General features: G+C 44.5%; 1 protein-coding gene across 1 annotated transcript in view; it reads right to left on the bottom strand.

Moving 5' to 3' along the window:
- DNER (delta/notch like EGF repeat containing) overlaps nucleotides 1–13,669 on the bottom strand; it is a 319,639-nt gene that overhangs the window by 92,072 nt on the left and 213,898 nt on the right. The window contains exon 7 of the mRNA XM_058702317.1: nucleotides 1,831–1,944. Within this exon, the coding sequence (XP_058558300.1) occupies nucleotides 1,831–1,944 (114 nt within the window). The remainder of the gene's footprint in view (nucleotides 1–1,830; nucleotides 1,945–13,669) is intronic.

The following is a 13,669-nucleotide window of genomic DNA, read 5'->3' as shown; positions in this document are numbered from 1 at the left end:
ACCCAAGGGGAGGGTGAAACACACTTTTCTCAAACACACGCTACTCCACTGCCATGGTAACCACACACATCGCAAGCACAAGCAACCTGGGGGCACAGCTCCCACCCCTGCACAGGTGAGCGGAAGCTGGGGGACAGGATTCGCTTCTTCATGTCGGGTCTTCAAAACACCGAGGAGGAGGAGGTGCTGCAACCCTGAGCCCCTGGGTCACCTGGGAGGTTGGTGGCCTTTCAGCAAGGGCCGTGCCGAACCACTGCTGCCCTGCAGCCTCTCAGCCAGGGGCAGGGTAGGGTAATGTGGAGCCCAGAGACGGTTCCAGAGTGTACGCACTCAGACTCTACACTTCATCTCTGCAGACGATGTCCTCATACTTTATGCAGCTGTCCGCGTACCTCTGCGGATCAGGAGCTGACGTGCCGGTTGTAAAAACAAACAAACAAACACAAAAACCTCTAGGGGCACCTGGGTGGCTCAGTCGGTTAAGAGACCGACTTCGGCTCAGGTCATGATCTCACAGTTAGTGAGTTCAAGTCCCGCGTCAGGCTCTTTGCTGACAACCCAGAGCCTGGAGCCTGCTTCGGATTCTGTGTCTCCCTCTGTGTTTCTCCTCTGCTCGTGCTCTGTCTCTCAATAATAAACAAACGTTAAAAAATAAAAATAAATAAATAAATAAATAAATAAATAAATAAAACTCAAAAAAATAAAGAACAAAAAACTCTAACATCAGGTTATTCTTACAACATTAGTGTTTAAAGTAATCCCTTCCATAACATCCCTCCAAGCGGAAATGAGAACTTCCTCTGAGTACAACATCGTATCTTGAATACCAGCTTGCTAACTATGGTCACCTGCCTGCCCCTTCAGGTCGAACTACTCTAACAGTAAAACTTTTTTTCAACTAAAAGTAGCTAAAAGGGTGCCTGGGTGGCACTTCGGCGCAGGTCATGATCTCGTGCTTCACGAGTTCCAGCCCCACGCCGGGCTCTGTGCTGACAGCTCAGAGCCTGGAGCCTACTTCGGATTCTGTCTCCCTCTCTCTCTGCCCCTCCCCTGCTCGCGCGCACTCTCTCTCTCTCTGTCTCTCTGTCTCTCTCTCTCTCAAAAATAAACATTAAAATAAATAATAAATAAATAAATAAAAATAAAAGTAGCTCAAAAGATGTGACTTTCCAGATAACTTGAAGTTTCTAAAGTGTTAGAAAGTTGATTTAAAAATAAAAGCAGGTGACGGGCACCCGAGTGGTTCAGTCCATTGCGCGTCCAACTTTTGATTTTCACTCAGGTCATGACCTCCCAGGTTCGGGAGATGGAATCCCGCATCCGGCTCTGTGCTAAAAGCGCGGAGCCTGCTTGGGATTCTCGCTCTCTCGCCCTCTCTCTCTGCCCCTCCCCTGCTCACACCCTCTCCCTGCCAAAAGGAATAAACATTTTTTAAGAATAAAATAAAATAAAATAAAATAAAAGCAGGTGAACTTAATGTTGAAATATTTTTTATGTGTATTGGTATCTAAAACAAACAAAATTTTGAAAATTTAACACATGAAATTTAGGAAAAAACTTATAGTTATCACTGTGTTACATTTATTCATTTTCAAGGTATAAGTGAAATCACAGAAATTCCTAGATTATGTCTACTATTCAAACATAATTCTCAAGCTATTCTAGCACAGAATTTTTTAAGAAAAGACTACCTTATATTTCGCTTTATAAATGGAACAAATGGAGGAAGTTCTCTCGCACAGAGGTTTTCAGAAATTTAAAGCTGATCAAAGTAGTTTATGGTTTAAAAATGGGAAGAAAAAACAGGTATCCTTAGGCAATAATGCTTACCTTCTGGACACTGGCAGGTGAATCCACTGAGACTCGAAATGCATGTTGCTGCATTTCTGCATGGGTCTAGGATACAGTAATCAATCTTGGATTGGCACAGCTCTCCAGTATAACCTGAATAAAACAAGATAGATATTTTATAAAATGGGTTATTCCAAAACCATTGCGAACTACCCCAGGAACTGATGGAGTCTAATCAGTACCCCACCCACCAAAAGCAGCAGCTTTGAGCAAAAGAGCCCCCCACCCAGCCACTCCTCCTCGGTCCGCTTTGGTTTTGCAATGAGAAACAGTCTTAGCAATTTAGAATCACAGCTCAAAAATCATTTACTTTGCAAAAATCTTTTACTGCAAGGAGAGACTTTCCTTCAGCCTTAGCCCTGCATTTTACTTTGAAATACGAGTCAGAACCTTCAGAAACTGAGGGTTCCCAGCTTCCTTCTGACACAGGACAAAACACAGTCTACAATGTGTTTGTAGACAAGAGGCCATCTAACTGAGAGGCCATCTAACTGAGAGGATGGCCACTTTCCCTGTGTCAGTGTCATCCCAATATCTATTTTTAAAAAGCACAAGGAAAAACGCTAGTCATTAAAATTTCTTTAATTTATATTTTACAGCTGGAAGAACCGTTCTGTGTTAATGCCATGCCCCATTCCTTCATTTTAAAGATAAAGAGATTGGGACACACATAATGTTAAGCACCTGAATATATTATTCTTGGTTTTATTTGAATCCCATCCAGCCTAGTAAATTCTCTGTGAAGCAAGACTCTGGCGGGGATTTCATTGGACAGTAACATAAACACATGTGTGATACGGAAGTAAGGACTCCCATCTATGAGAATGCAACCCAAAAGCTTTAAATAAATTCCACATTAGGGGAGTCTGGGTGGCTCAGTCAGTTGAGCATCTGACTTCAGCTCAGGTCATGATCTCACAGTTTGTGGGTTTGAGTCCCATGTCGGGATCTGTGCTGACAGCTCAGAGCCCGAAGCCTGCTTCGGATTCTGTGTCTCCCTCTCTTTCTCTGCCCCTGCCCCGCTTGAACTGTCTCTCCCTCTCTCTCTCTCTCTCTCTCTCTCCCTCTCTCTCTCTCTCTCTTTCTCAAAAATAAACATCAAAAAAATTTTAAGTGAATAAATTCCACATTACTTAGTAACTTTGAAAACAAAGCCCTCCAGAGAAATAAATTCATTTTAAAGTGGAAAAGGGCTATGAAAGAAACTTTGAACACAAGATGTCAAACAGAAAGAGGCTCTGCCCTTAGTTCTGTTATTTGAGTGACAGAACTCTTAATAATTTGGAGATGATTCCTATCAGAAATTTTTATGCACAGATATTTTCTACATGATTATAATCATACTGTAGCATTTTATACCTTGCTAGGCTGTACATTAAGTACTTAAAAACTTGTCTTTCTGAATTATTAGTTTTGAAAGACTGTCATTAGCAGTTGAATCTGAGATTTGCAAAAGTAAATCGGTGATATTAGAAGAGGGATGATTCGCCTGAGCTTCAATTACCTGCAAAATGAGTATAAATTACAGATTGTGAATGTGGAGGCATTTATGTACAACCTTACTCTCCCCTACAGGCTTGAAAACAGCTCAGGAGATTGTAGTTTATTAGTGAATGTGATAAGATGAATAAAATAATTGTATAAACTAAAAATCCAAACACCAGGACAAAAAACTGTTTCAAAACTGCAGAACAGAATATCTTAATATGATAACAGTATGTTCATAGATCTTCAAATGACGGCCCTAAATTCAGAATGAGGGAGAGCAAACTGTTTTTCAGAAGAGTGCTACAAATAAGTTTCTGACTAAAAATCATAGCTAATACCTATGATAGAACACTTCCTTTTTCTTCTATGCATTAACTCGTCCTCACTGCAAACTATGAGGTCAGTATCATAACCATGTCCGTTTCACGAATGGGGAAACTGAGAACTGGGGAGTTTAAGTGATTTTCACAATGGCACATGGGGAGTCAAACTCCTGAGCCCAATCCCTTAAATGCATCATCATGCCTGAGGCAACATGCATCACATGCTCAAAAACATGTATTTAACATGAAGGGAAAATAACAGAAAATGATGTATAAGGAAATGCACAGATATAGATAGACACAGACTAAACACCATGGTTATTCTTGGGCTTACCAAAAATTTTCTTTAAATCCCTGCTTTCAACATTTCTACAACAGGCTACAAAAGTACCTTCATGAAAAAGACAGCCAATTACAAATACTGGCTTCTTAGAAGCAGTGTGGTTACAGAATATAGAGTCATGAATCCTGCCATCACGAGGATCTTAAAACTGTGACCACAGAATCACACAAAATCATTAAAAATAGCCAAAAGCCAATGAGATATCATACACCTGTAAGGGATGTATATGTCCCTACCAGACAGAAACAATATGAGCAAAATTCAGGATTCCATGAGCTGCGAAGTTCTTTAGAGAAAATTTTAACATTCACTTTCTTTGAACTTTTTATTTGGGAGTTTTAAACATACCTAAACATAGAGAGACTAGTATACAAGCCTCATGTCTCTATCACCTAACTTCAACAATCGCTAACATTCTGTCCATTTAATTTCATCTAGCTCTCTCATAGTTTTATATTTTCCCTGTTGGGGTATCTTAAAGCAAATTTCATTTCACCTGTAAAGACTTCAAGATGTATCCCGAACTAATGGAGATTTTTTTTTTAAGATCATTTCTAATGGCCTCTTTAATGTGCGGTCCCATTTACAAACTGAATTAAACACTTTAAACTACATTTATTAATTTCAACAATTTCTTTTTAAGAACCCCATTTGTCAAATAAGACACAAATCTTCCCATGCATTTAATTCACTATTATCTAATAAATCTAATAAACTAAACCTTAAGTGTTGTTAAATGCTCCAATATTTACACATTCAAGTGTAGTAGGATTTCAACCTAAGAGGTCAATCTACATTGCAGTGTGTGGGGTGTTTGGGATTGTCCAACCAGTACTTAGTGGTGGAGATTCTAAAGTCTTGCACTGCCCGAGACGACCCAGTACAAGAAAATTTTCTTACTCAAATGCCAATAGTCCTCTCTAATGAGGAACACAGGTCAGGGACCAGTCACTATATCATTGCTTTTGGCTCTCAAGCTTTACAGCTTTCTCGCAAAGATTTTTTCAATAGGGGAAACATGGAACTATAAGCAAAAGTGTGTACTTAGACCTATAAAGTACGTATATATTGGCATGTCTACAGGTTTGATATAACTGGAAAAGAAAAACAGCAATGGAGGAGTGAGGGAGGCAGGGAAGCACAGCTGGGATTATGGGATTATGGGATTATTGAGTATCCTTAGCTGCAGGTGACCAGCTGGTCAGTTACTAGCAATAACCAGCCTGTGTGTCTGCCCAGCTGTAATTCAGGGCCTGACGCTTGTCCACACCAGGCCAGGCATGATTCTTGACGTCAAAGAAGGTAGTTCCAATTTAGTCGGAAGTCCCAGGAGCGCCATCACTGACTGCACTGAGCCAACTGGAGCCAGATCTGGGAGGGGACAAGGAACTGCGAGTGTCCTGTTGCTGGTTTCAGGTACTCTTAAACACCAGTGAGTCATTTCTTAGACCCGCAGAAAGCAGAAATCTACAGTTGTCAGACAAATCCCTGATATTAACCTATATATAATATTCTGAACTGCACATCTAAGGCATACACAAATTACCCATCCATGTCTGTTGTTTTTTCATTTGATATCATAACCAAGGTGTTAAAACTAAATGAGTGAATGGAATTTAAATTTTACAAGACCATGAAGGCTTTGTCTGGGTTCTTTCTTCCATCTTGTGGGAAGCCGGTATCTTCTCTGGGGAGTAAAATAACCATGCTGATCATGGACATTTCCTCACCCAACCAAAGCAGTGACACACATTCAGAAGACCTTGTGGAATGTTCAAGCAAAGCAATGATTGTGTCAACACAGTGGATAAGAAAGGTATTATGTGGTCATTTCGTGCATGTTGCTAACAGGAGAATTTTCTCTAACACACACACACACACACACTCACACACACATACACACACACACACACACACTCACACACTCACACACAAATGGGCATTTCAGGACTTAAAGACCTAGGTCATAAGTTCCCAATGGGATATTGGCAAGGCACAAAGAAAAGCCCATGTAAAGGCCCAGCAGTATGCATGAAAGGTGTGGATGCCATTCAGACGTCCTTAAAAATGCACAACAGAGAAAATCTCCTTCATTCAGGTTTCCAATGACAAAGTGTATACCCAACTACCAAGGCAAATAGCAGTAACTGTCTCCATTCCTTTCCTTAGAACTAGTGATATGGCCCCTTCTTAGCCAAACCCGAAGCATTCATGGACCCCCTTCCAAATTAGTGTTATAACCACATGGTGCTTTCACGTTGTCCAGGTCGGGACATCATTGCCTCTCACCAGGACCTAAGACAAGGCCCCCTCAGCCCATCTCCTTACCCCTACTCTTGCTTTCCTACAATCCATTCTACAGTCCACATGGGAGTAGCCGGAGAGATTTTTTTAAGACATAGCTCATATCCTATTATTCTTAAAACTTTCTGCTTGCTTTACAAAGGGCTGGGAACAAAACCCAAACACTTGACTCCACGGGTAAAAGGCACAACATGATCTGGCCCCTGCCTCCTTCATCACCACACATTCTCCCCATCCACCACTGCACTGTGGCCACCGTGGAGTCCAACTGTCCCTAAAGTCACCAAGCTTCTTCTCACAGTCTTTAATGGTGTTTTCAGGCTGTGGTCTCAGGACCACACAAAGATGTGACAGAGACACAGGATACAACAAAAGCAGTTGTGGTCCTGCCCTAGAAAGAGAAGTGTGGCATGAATTTAAAACCGTCACGTAACAAAGGGACGCCTGGGTGGCCCAGTCAGTTAAGTGTCTGACTTCGGCTCAGGTCATGATCTCGCAGTTCATGGGTTTGAGCCCCGCATGGGGTATGTGCTGACCAGCTCAGAACCTGGAGCCTGCTTCAGATTCTGTGTCTCCCTTTCTCTCTGCCTACCCCACTTGCACTCTGTCTCTCTCTTTCTCTCTCTCTCAAAAATAAATAAACATTTAAAAAAATTAAAAAAAAAAACCTGTCATGTAGCACAAAGCTCCAGAAGAAAGTCAGCAATAAACCTAGGGAAAGGGACTACAGGAAATGCAGGGGAGTTTCATCTGTAAGAGCAGGAAGCAGAGGTGGGGGGGGGGGGTGTTAAAAATGAATTTCATAAAGGAGTAGAGGACCTAAGAGAGTACATTAAAGTCGTCTCCAGCACCAGGTAGGGAGACGTGAAATCCAGCGATGCAGGGTGGGAAGTTGGCTACAAACTCGAGGGGGATGACAGATAAAACCAGAACAGTTAGGTCAAGATGTCTTATGAATCCAGGGGGTTGTGTGTTGTGAAATCAACCCCATTTGGAGAGTGTGAACCAGTGTTTACTGCCATTGGAGGCAATAAGGGAGAAGAGTGGCCTCTGTGTGTTCATCACCGACCTGAGAATTGTCCCGGATGCCCGGGTCTTGGGAGACAGGCAAAAATCTCTCTCCCGGAAACAACCTCCAACCCCTGAGTGCCTGTTCTAATTCGTTTGGGTCAAGAACTGCAATTAGCCGAGAATAACACAGCTCTCCCCTTAGTGGTCTGAGTCTTTTACCCCAGAAAGAGGAAGAACCGCATACACAGATGGTGACGTGATGTCAGAGATCGAGCCCTGGTGTCTGCTTTGGCTAATCCGTGCATACTGGTGTGCAAAGAATGTGTCGTGATTAGGATAATTTGGTGCATGAGAGCGTCTATCAGACTTCGATTCAATTAAAATGTTCAGCTGAATAATTGATTTTTGATGCATGAATTTAAGTTGAAAGATAAGGCTAAGCCAGTATATGCTGAGAAGTTTAATGGAGCTTGAGAATCACTATGATTTATGTTTAATTCTTGCAAGGGAACAAACACAAAAGATCATTTCAGATCACCTTCCCTACGCAGGAAAGCCTAGAGTGGCCATCAGAAACCTCAGCCCTGGAGCCCCACCGCCACCTTGCACGAAGTGTTCCCTCTGAGCCTACACCCTTCCACGGCCACCCCTGCCATTAGCCGGGTCTCTGCGCAGAAATCACCTGCTCGGACCTCAGGCCTCAAGCCCTTCTTTATTCTTCTTCTTAGCATGTACCTCTACTTGACAAGACACAAGTAGACTTGTTACCTCCCCACCTAGAAGGTGACCCATGGAAGCAGGGCTTTGTCCTAGAGTCTCCTGCTGTCCCCCACAGGGTTCCTTCATGCTCCATCAATTATGTTTATTAACCTAAAGGCCTTTCTTTGTTGGTTTTCTTTCAACAACAAATTCCCTAAGAATTGGGAGTTCGCCTTTCTCGGTAATCTCTGAATCCTCGATACTTAAACATTTCCTAGCACAAATCAATCAACTTGCTTCAAGCTTCTGCCCTAACATCAACCATATCTCTCAAGTTAGATTTAGCCTCTCCTTATGCAATAATACCCAGAACAGCATGGGCAAAATGTGCGACTGTTTTTTCCCTAACGTACATTAAAATAAATACATGGCTATTAAACTACGCATGTATTCTCTCAAACAGGTGCTATCTAAAATCACCTTGTGTTCTGCCACGGTCTATGCTTCCAATGCGGGGGACACCACAATGGAGCAAGTGCTCTGAGAAAGGACCCCTCCTCCCCAGCCAGACTGGGATGGATGAAAAGTTATGCTGACCCCCTTCTGAGCTTCAGTCTTACTTCTCCAAGAAGCGTTCGGCACCTTCCACAGGTGCCTAAGACACGGCAAATCAACAGACCTGAAGCTGGACTCGTTGCCCTGCAACAGTCCATCCAGGTTTAATTCCCTAGGTCAGACTGATTCTCCACCAGGATGATTCTCTCTACCCTCCGACACCCGCTCCCCTCCCAGGGAACACTTGGTGATGTCCGGAGACATTGTCTATTGTTACGCCACTGGGGGGTGCTACTGGCATCTAGTAGATAAGAGTCAGGATGGTGCTGAACATCCACAGTGCACAGGACCGTCCCCTACAACAAAGAATGACCCAGCCCAACGTGCCTCTCATGCCCGAGTTGAGAAACCCTGGTTTAGGTCAATGAGACCTTGGTCCTTCGGACTACAAACACTTGTCTTCATCCCAATGCCTTTTATCTTCCCTTAAACAGAAACCTGTCCTTTCAAAGCAGGGATATCGAACCTTCAGCACATTTTTAGAAATCAAAATCCATTCATTGAATAAATAATGTAATAACTGGCTCCAAAATAGAAGACTATTGGAAATACCGCTCTCTCCTTTTAGGGAATCCCAGAGGTTTCATCATTTCTTTGGAGAACATTCTACTGCAACAAAGGAGATTTAAGAAAAGCTATGCCTTGGGATATATAATAAGGATGCCTTTCAAGGACATATGGGACGACTGGCAAAGCTCTCAACTCCAAATGGAGGCTTAGTGCTTTTAGAGCACCTGACCATGAGCAATGATGTTGGACGAAATAAAGCACATGCACTAAGTGAAGGCTGGCAGATGGCAAAGCAACCAGATACCTTGTAGGAAATGCATTGAACTGAATAATCCATTCAGTGGATGCATTCCCAGATTACATTTGGTCTAATGTATACTTGGAGTCTTTAATTTTATACTATTTTGTACTTAAGTAGAAAACATAACTTAAAATGTATCCATGTATAGAGAGAAAAATGGCTAGGTTTTCCTGCGAGCATCCAAATGGTTTGGAGACGACTACATCCTAACAGTATCTTTTGATCGCAAGGAACATAACCAAAAACCTGTACCCCACAGCACCCCCAAATCACTGTCTCTGCTGGTTGTGCTCTTGAAATGAAGAAAAACCTTCTCGAGTTCAATGATAAATCACCAGTACGCAAAGTTGGCTAAATGAGTCAGGCTATTAAAAAAACAAGGCCAGGGGCGCCTGGGTTAAGTGTCCGACTTCAGCCAGGTCACGATCTCACGGTCCGTGAGTTCGAGCCCCGCGTCAGGCTCTGGGCCAATGGCTCGGAGCCTGGAGCCTGTTTCTGATTCTGTGTCTCCCTCTCTCTCTGCCCCTCCCCCGTTCATGCTCTGTCTCTCTCTGTCCCAAAAATAAATTAAAAACATTGAAAAAACAAAAACAAAAAAAAAACAAGGCCATAGATCAGTTGCTTTTCTAAACATCCCGCTTCCCTGCACAACTGTTTCTGTGCATGTTTACTTCGAGATTCCTTTACGGAAACAAAGCTATTCCTCTGTGTTGCTTTGATTCAGGGAGGTAGGATCTAATTGTTTCTTTGGAGAGCCATCCTGAAAGCTTCCAAGGTGGGAAGGTGGCGGGAGCTATTTTTAACATTCCTGGTCTCTTAATAGCTGGCTGTGCAGTCAGGCGAAGCTACTCGTTTTGTACTGAAAAGCTGATGGCAGGGAGAGAACCCACCAGCCTCGGCTCCTGCCCTCGGGGGATCAGAGCAGCTGGGCTGGGGCTGCAGAGATGCAGGGCCTAATATTAGGCAAGAAATAAATAGCAGGAATCTGTGGGCCATCTAGACATTCAACCTCAGAGGCATCCAATTTCAAAGTCAGAAGGCAGGAATTATTTCACAGAAAAAAAGTAGTGGGATCTGCTGGCAGGGGAAAAACAAACACATCTGAACAAATGCGAACATGATTTAAAAACCAAGGGCAAAGGAAGACATAGGAGGCCCATCTGTGAAAGGCAGTCAATAAAATGTAATTAAACTCGGAATATGCAATAGACAGAAAGGCATGGAAGAAAGCTGACATCCAGCAAAATCAGGAAAAATTAATCTCAAAGTTAGAAAGTAACCAGATCGAATTAGCACACATAGGTAGGAGGCACAGTGGAAAGGACAGTGGCTTGCACAGTCAAAGGTCAGGGACGGCCACACAAAGCTCAGCTGAGTAGCACATCAAAGGACCGACTTCGACCTTCTCGTCCCCCTTGAGTGAAATATGGAAAATGACAATACATGGCTTCCAGGGTGGCTGTAATGACCGAATGAGACCCACTCTGAGCAGCATGGGCGTTGCTATCAATCTACATAGCTTGCACCGTGCCCGATTACATCGCAGATGGCTCAATGTTTTTGAATGAATGGCTAATTTACGGATTTTAACACTGCCAGGCAATAAGCCAATATTATTGGATCTCTCAGTTTTTAAAAGGCAGTTTAGACCAGCAGTTCTCCAAGTGTGGTCCCTAGACCAGAGGCATCAGCATCACCTGGGAACTCGCTACAAACGTAAATTCACCAGCATCATCCCAGACCTACAGAATCAGAGACTCTTGGGAGGGGGTGGGGCGAGCGGAGGGCAGAATACAGGCTACAATCTGGGCCTTAAGAAGCCCTCCAGGTGATTCTGATTCAAGGTCCATGCTAAAGTCTGAGAACCACTGGTCCAGGAAACTAGCAGCAATTTTTAAAATATCAAATATTAATATTATTCATTTAAGAGTTACACATGTGACAGATTACAAAAGAAAAAGACCGAAGAGTGGAAGTCAAATATTGCATTAAAAAGCCTTTACTGACTGCACTGCGGGCACATGTTTTTTCTTTCTGTGACCGGGAGCCCCCAGGCTTGATGACCGTGCCTGTCACTGCATTGTTTCCAGATCTGCTTTCCTATTATTTAAGAGCAGGTGTTGGGGATTTGTGTCCCCCAACCCCTACCACACAGCCAGGGACTCTGGAAGTACTCATTATAATTAATGATTACGTAGCACCATGCATCGCTATTTTTAGAATAATCTCTTTCGTTCCATTTTCCTAGAACCCAAATAAGAAACTGTGATATTGGTAGAGGCCAGACTATACGTGACACCTATAGGGTCTAATCTGATGATTACAAAGTGAGAGAGATTTCAAGAAATTTCCTTTCATGAAGGATGTCCTGATGACTCTCCAAGAAAAACTGAAACCAAAGGGAGAAAAGTATTACATTAAGAATTTATGCCACGAGACAGACAGGTTAAGGGACTGACTTCAAGATATTTATCAGCTGAATTGTAGGTTTGCATAATAAACCAAGCTATAGGGAAGGTAGGTATTCGTTCTCTGAGAAAGAATTTTTTTTATTTATTTATTTTTAATTTTTTTTTAACATTTATTCATTTTTGAAAGGCAGAGAGAGACAGAGCGCGAATGGGGGAGGGGCAGAGAGAGAGGGAGACACAGAATGCGAAGCAGGCTCCAGGCTCTGAGCTGTCAGCACAGAGCCCAACATGGGGCTCAAACTCACGGACCATGAGATCATGACCTGAGACAAAGTCGGCCGCTTAACCGACTGAGCCACTCAGGCGCCCCGAGAAAGAATTTTTGATGAGTGAAAATTCACAGCTGGGGAATCTGAGACACGTTCAGAGGAGTGAAGACGCGTTCCCACGAAGCAAACACACAGCGTGAGCCAAAGCAGGGTCACGGTACCAAACAGGCACTCTCAGACGCACTGGCTGAGGCCCCAGGGAGGACGATGGGGCTGCGGCCTCAAACCCACATGCTGCGGAGCTGGGGTACCAAAGCAGCATCCGTGAAGGTTTCTGATCGGAGTGCAGACGTGGGGAAGGCAGGTCGGAGACTGGTCGCTTCCTGTTCTCACCCACTTCAATTCAGGGGGAGGGCTTAACTCTCGTCCCTTCCTCGGGCATGGGCGCTGTGGATGGGCAAAACGGGGGCGGGGTGGGGGGGCACGGGCCCAGCCTCTGGGGAGACAACAAGGAGAACGAAAGCGCCCATCCGCTGACCTTGCACTAGCACTGAGAGGCTCAAAGAGGTGCCCTTGGCGCATCCCCCATTCTGTGGCCGTGCGTAGATGTGTGCATGTGCATGTGTGGATGTGTGCGTTCTAACTCCTATAAGGTCGAGACTTGTTATTCCATTTCACAGGTGAGAACATTTGGGCTCAAGAGAGCAAGGTCGAGCTGGAGAGTGGCTCAACCTGCAATCGCACCCAGGACCACAGACTCCCAACCCCACATTTCTTTACTCCTCCTGTGTGTTATACTTCCTTTTCATGAGGCTTTTCTATTTTTTTAACATTTATTTTCGAAAGACAGAGACAGAGTGAGCAGGGGAGGGGCAGAGAGAGAGAGAGAGAGAGAGAGAGAGAATCCGAAGCAGGCTCCAGGCTCTGAGCTGTCAGCACACAGCCCGACACGGGGCTCGAACCCACAAATCATGAGATCATGACCTGAGCTGAAGTCAGGCACTTAACCGACTAAGCCACCCAGGCGCCAAGGCCAGCACGGAGGCCAGGAAGAGCGGGCAGGGAGCGGGTCTTAGCAGAGGAGAAAAGGACCTTCTGAGGGTCTCACGTGGTCCACAGTGGCTCCCTAGACAGGGGCGACACAGAGGAGCAGAGGCCAAGTCACTTGCCGGGGAAGCGGCGGTGGGGCACAGGGCAGGGCGCGGAACCGGCGGCTCGACAAGAGTGGCAGCAGGGACAGCAGGGACATTTGCTGGGTGAACACGGCACAGGCACCGTGTTCCCTAAACCTCACAGCACCCCTGGAGTGCAGTGCCGTGGATTCCGTCAGCCTTCCCAGGTCACGGACGGGAAGCTGGACCCAGCGCGATGAAGCGATTTCCCTCAAGTCCCAGGGGAAATGAGGCTTCTGGAAGCAGGGCGGGGGGACCGTGGAGAGGGAGGACCGCCTTATCGCAATCGTTCAGGCAGAAGGAGACAACAGCCTGGATCAGGGCATGGGGGATGGGAGGGGAAGAGCTGGGGCAGGTGGGAAATCGCTGTAA

This window comes from Neofelis nebulosa, chromosome 2, assembly GCF_028018385.1.
Source record: "Neofelis nebulosa isolate mNeoNeb1 chromosome 2, mNeoNeb1.pri, whole genome shotgun sequence".
Lineage (NCBI taxonomy): Eukaryota > Metazoa > Chordata > Mammalia > Carnivora > Felidae > Neofelis > Neofelis nebulosa.
Note: the sequence above shows the minus strand (reverse complement) of the source record. Positions and strands in the feature narration are given on the sequence as shown.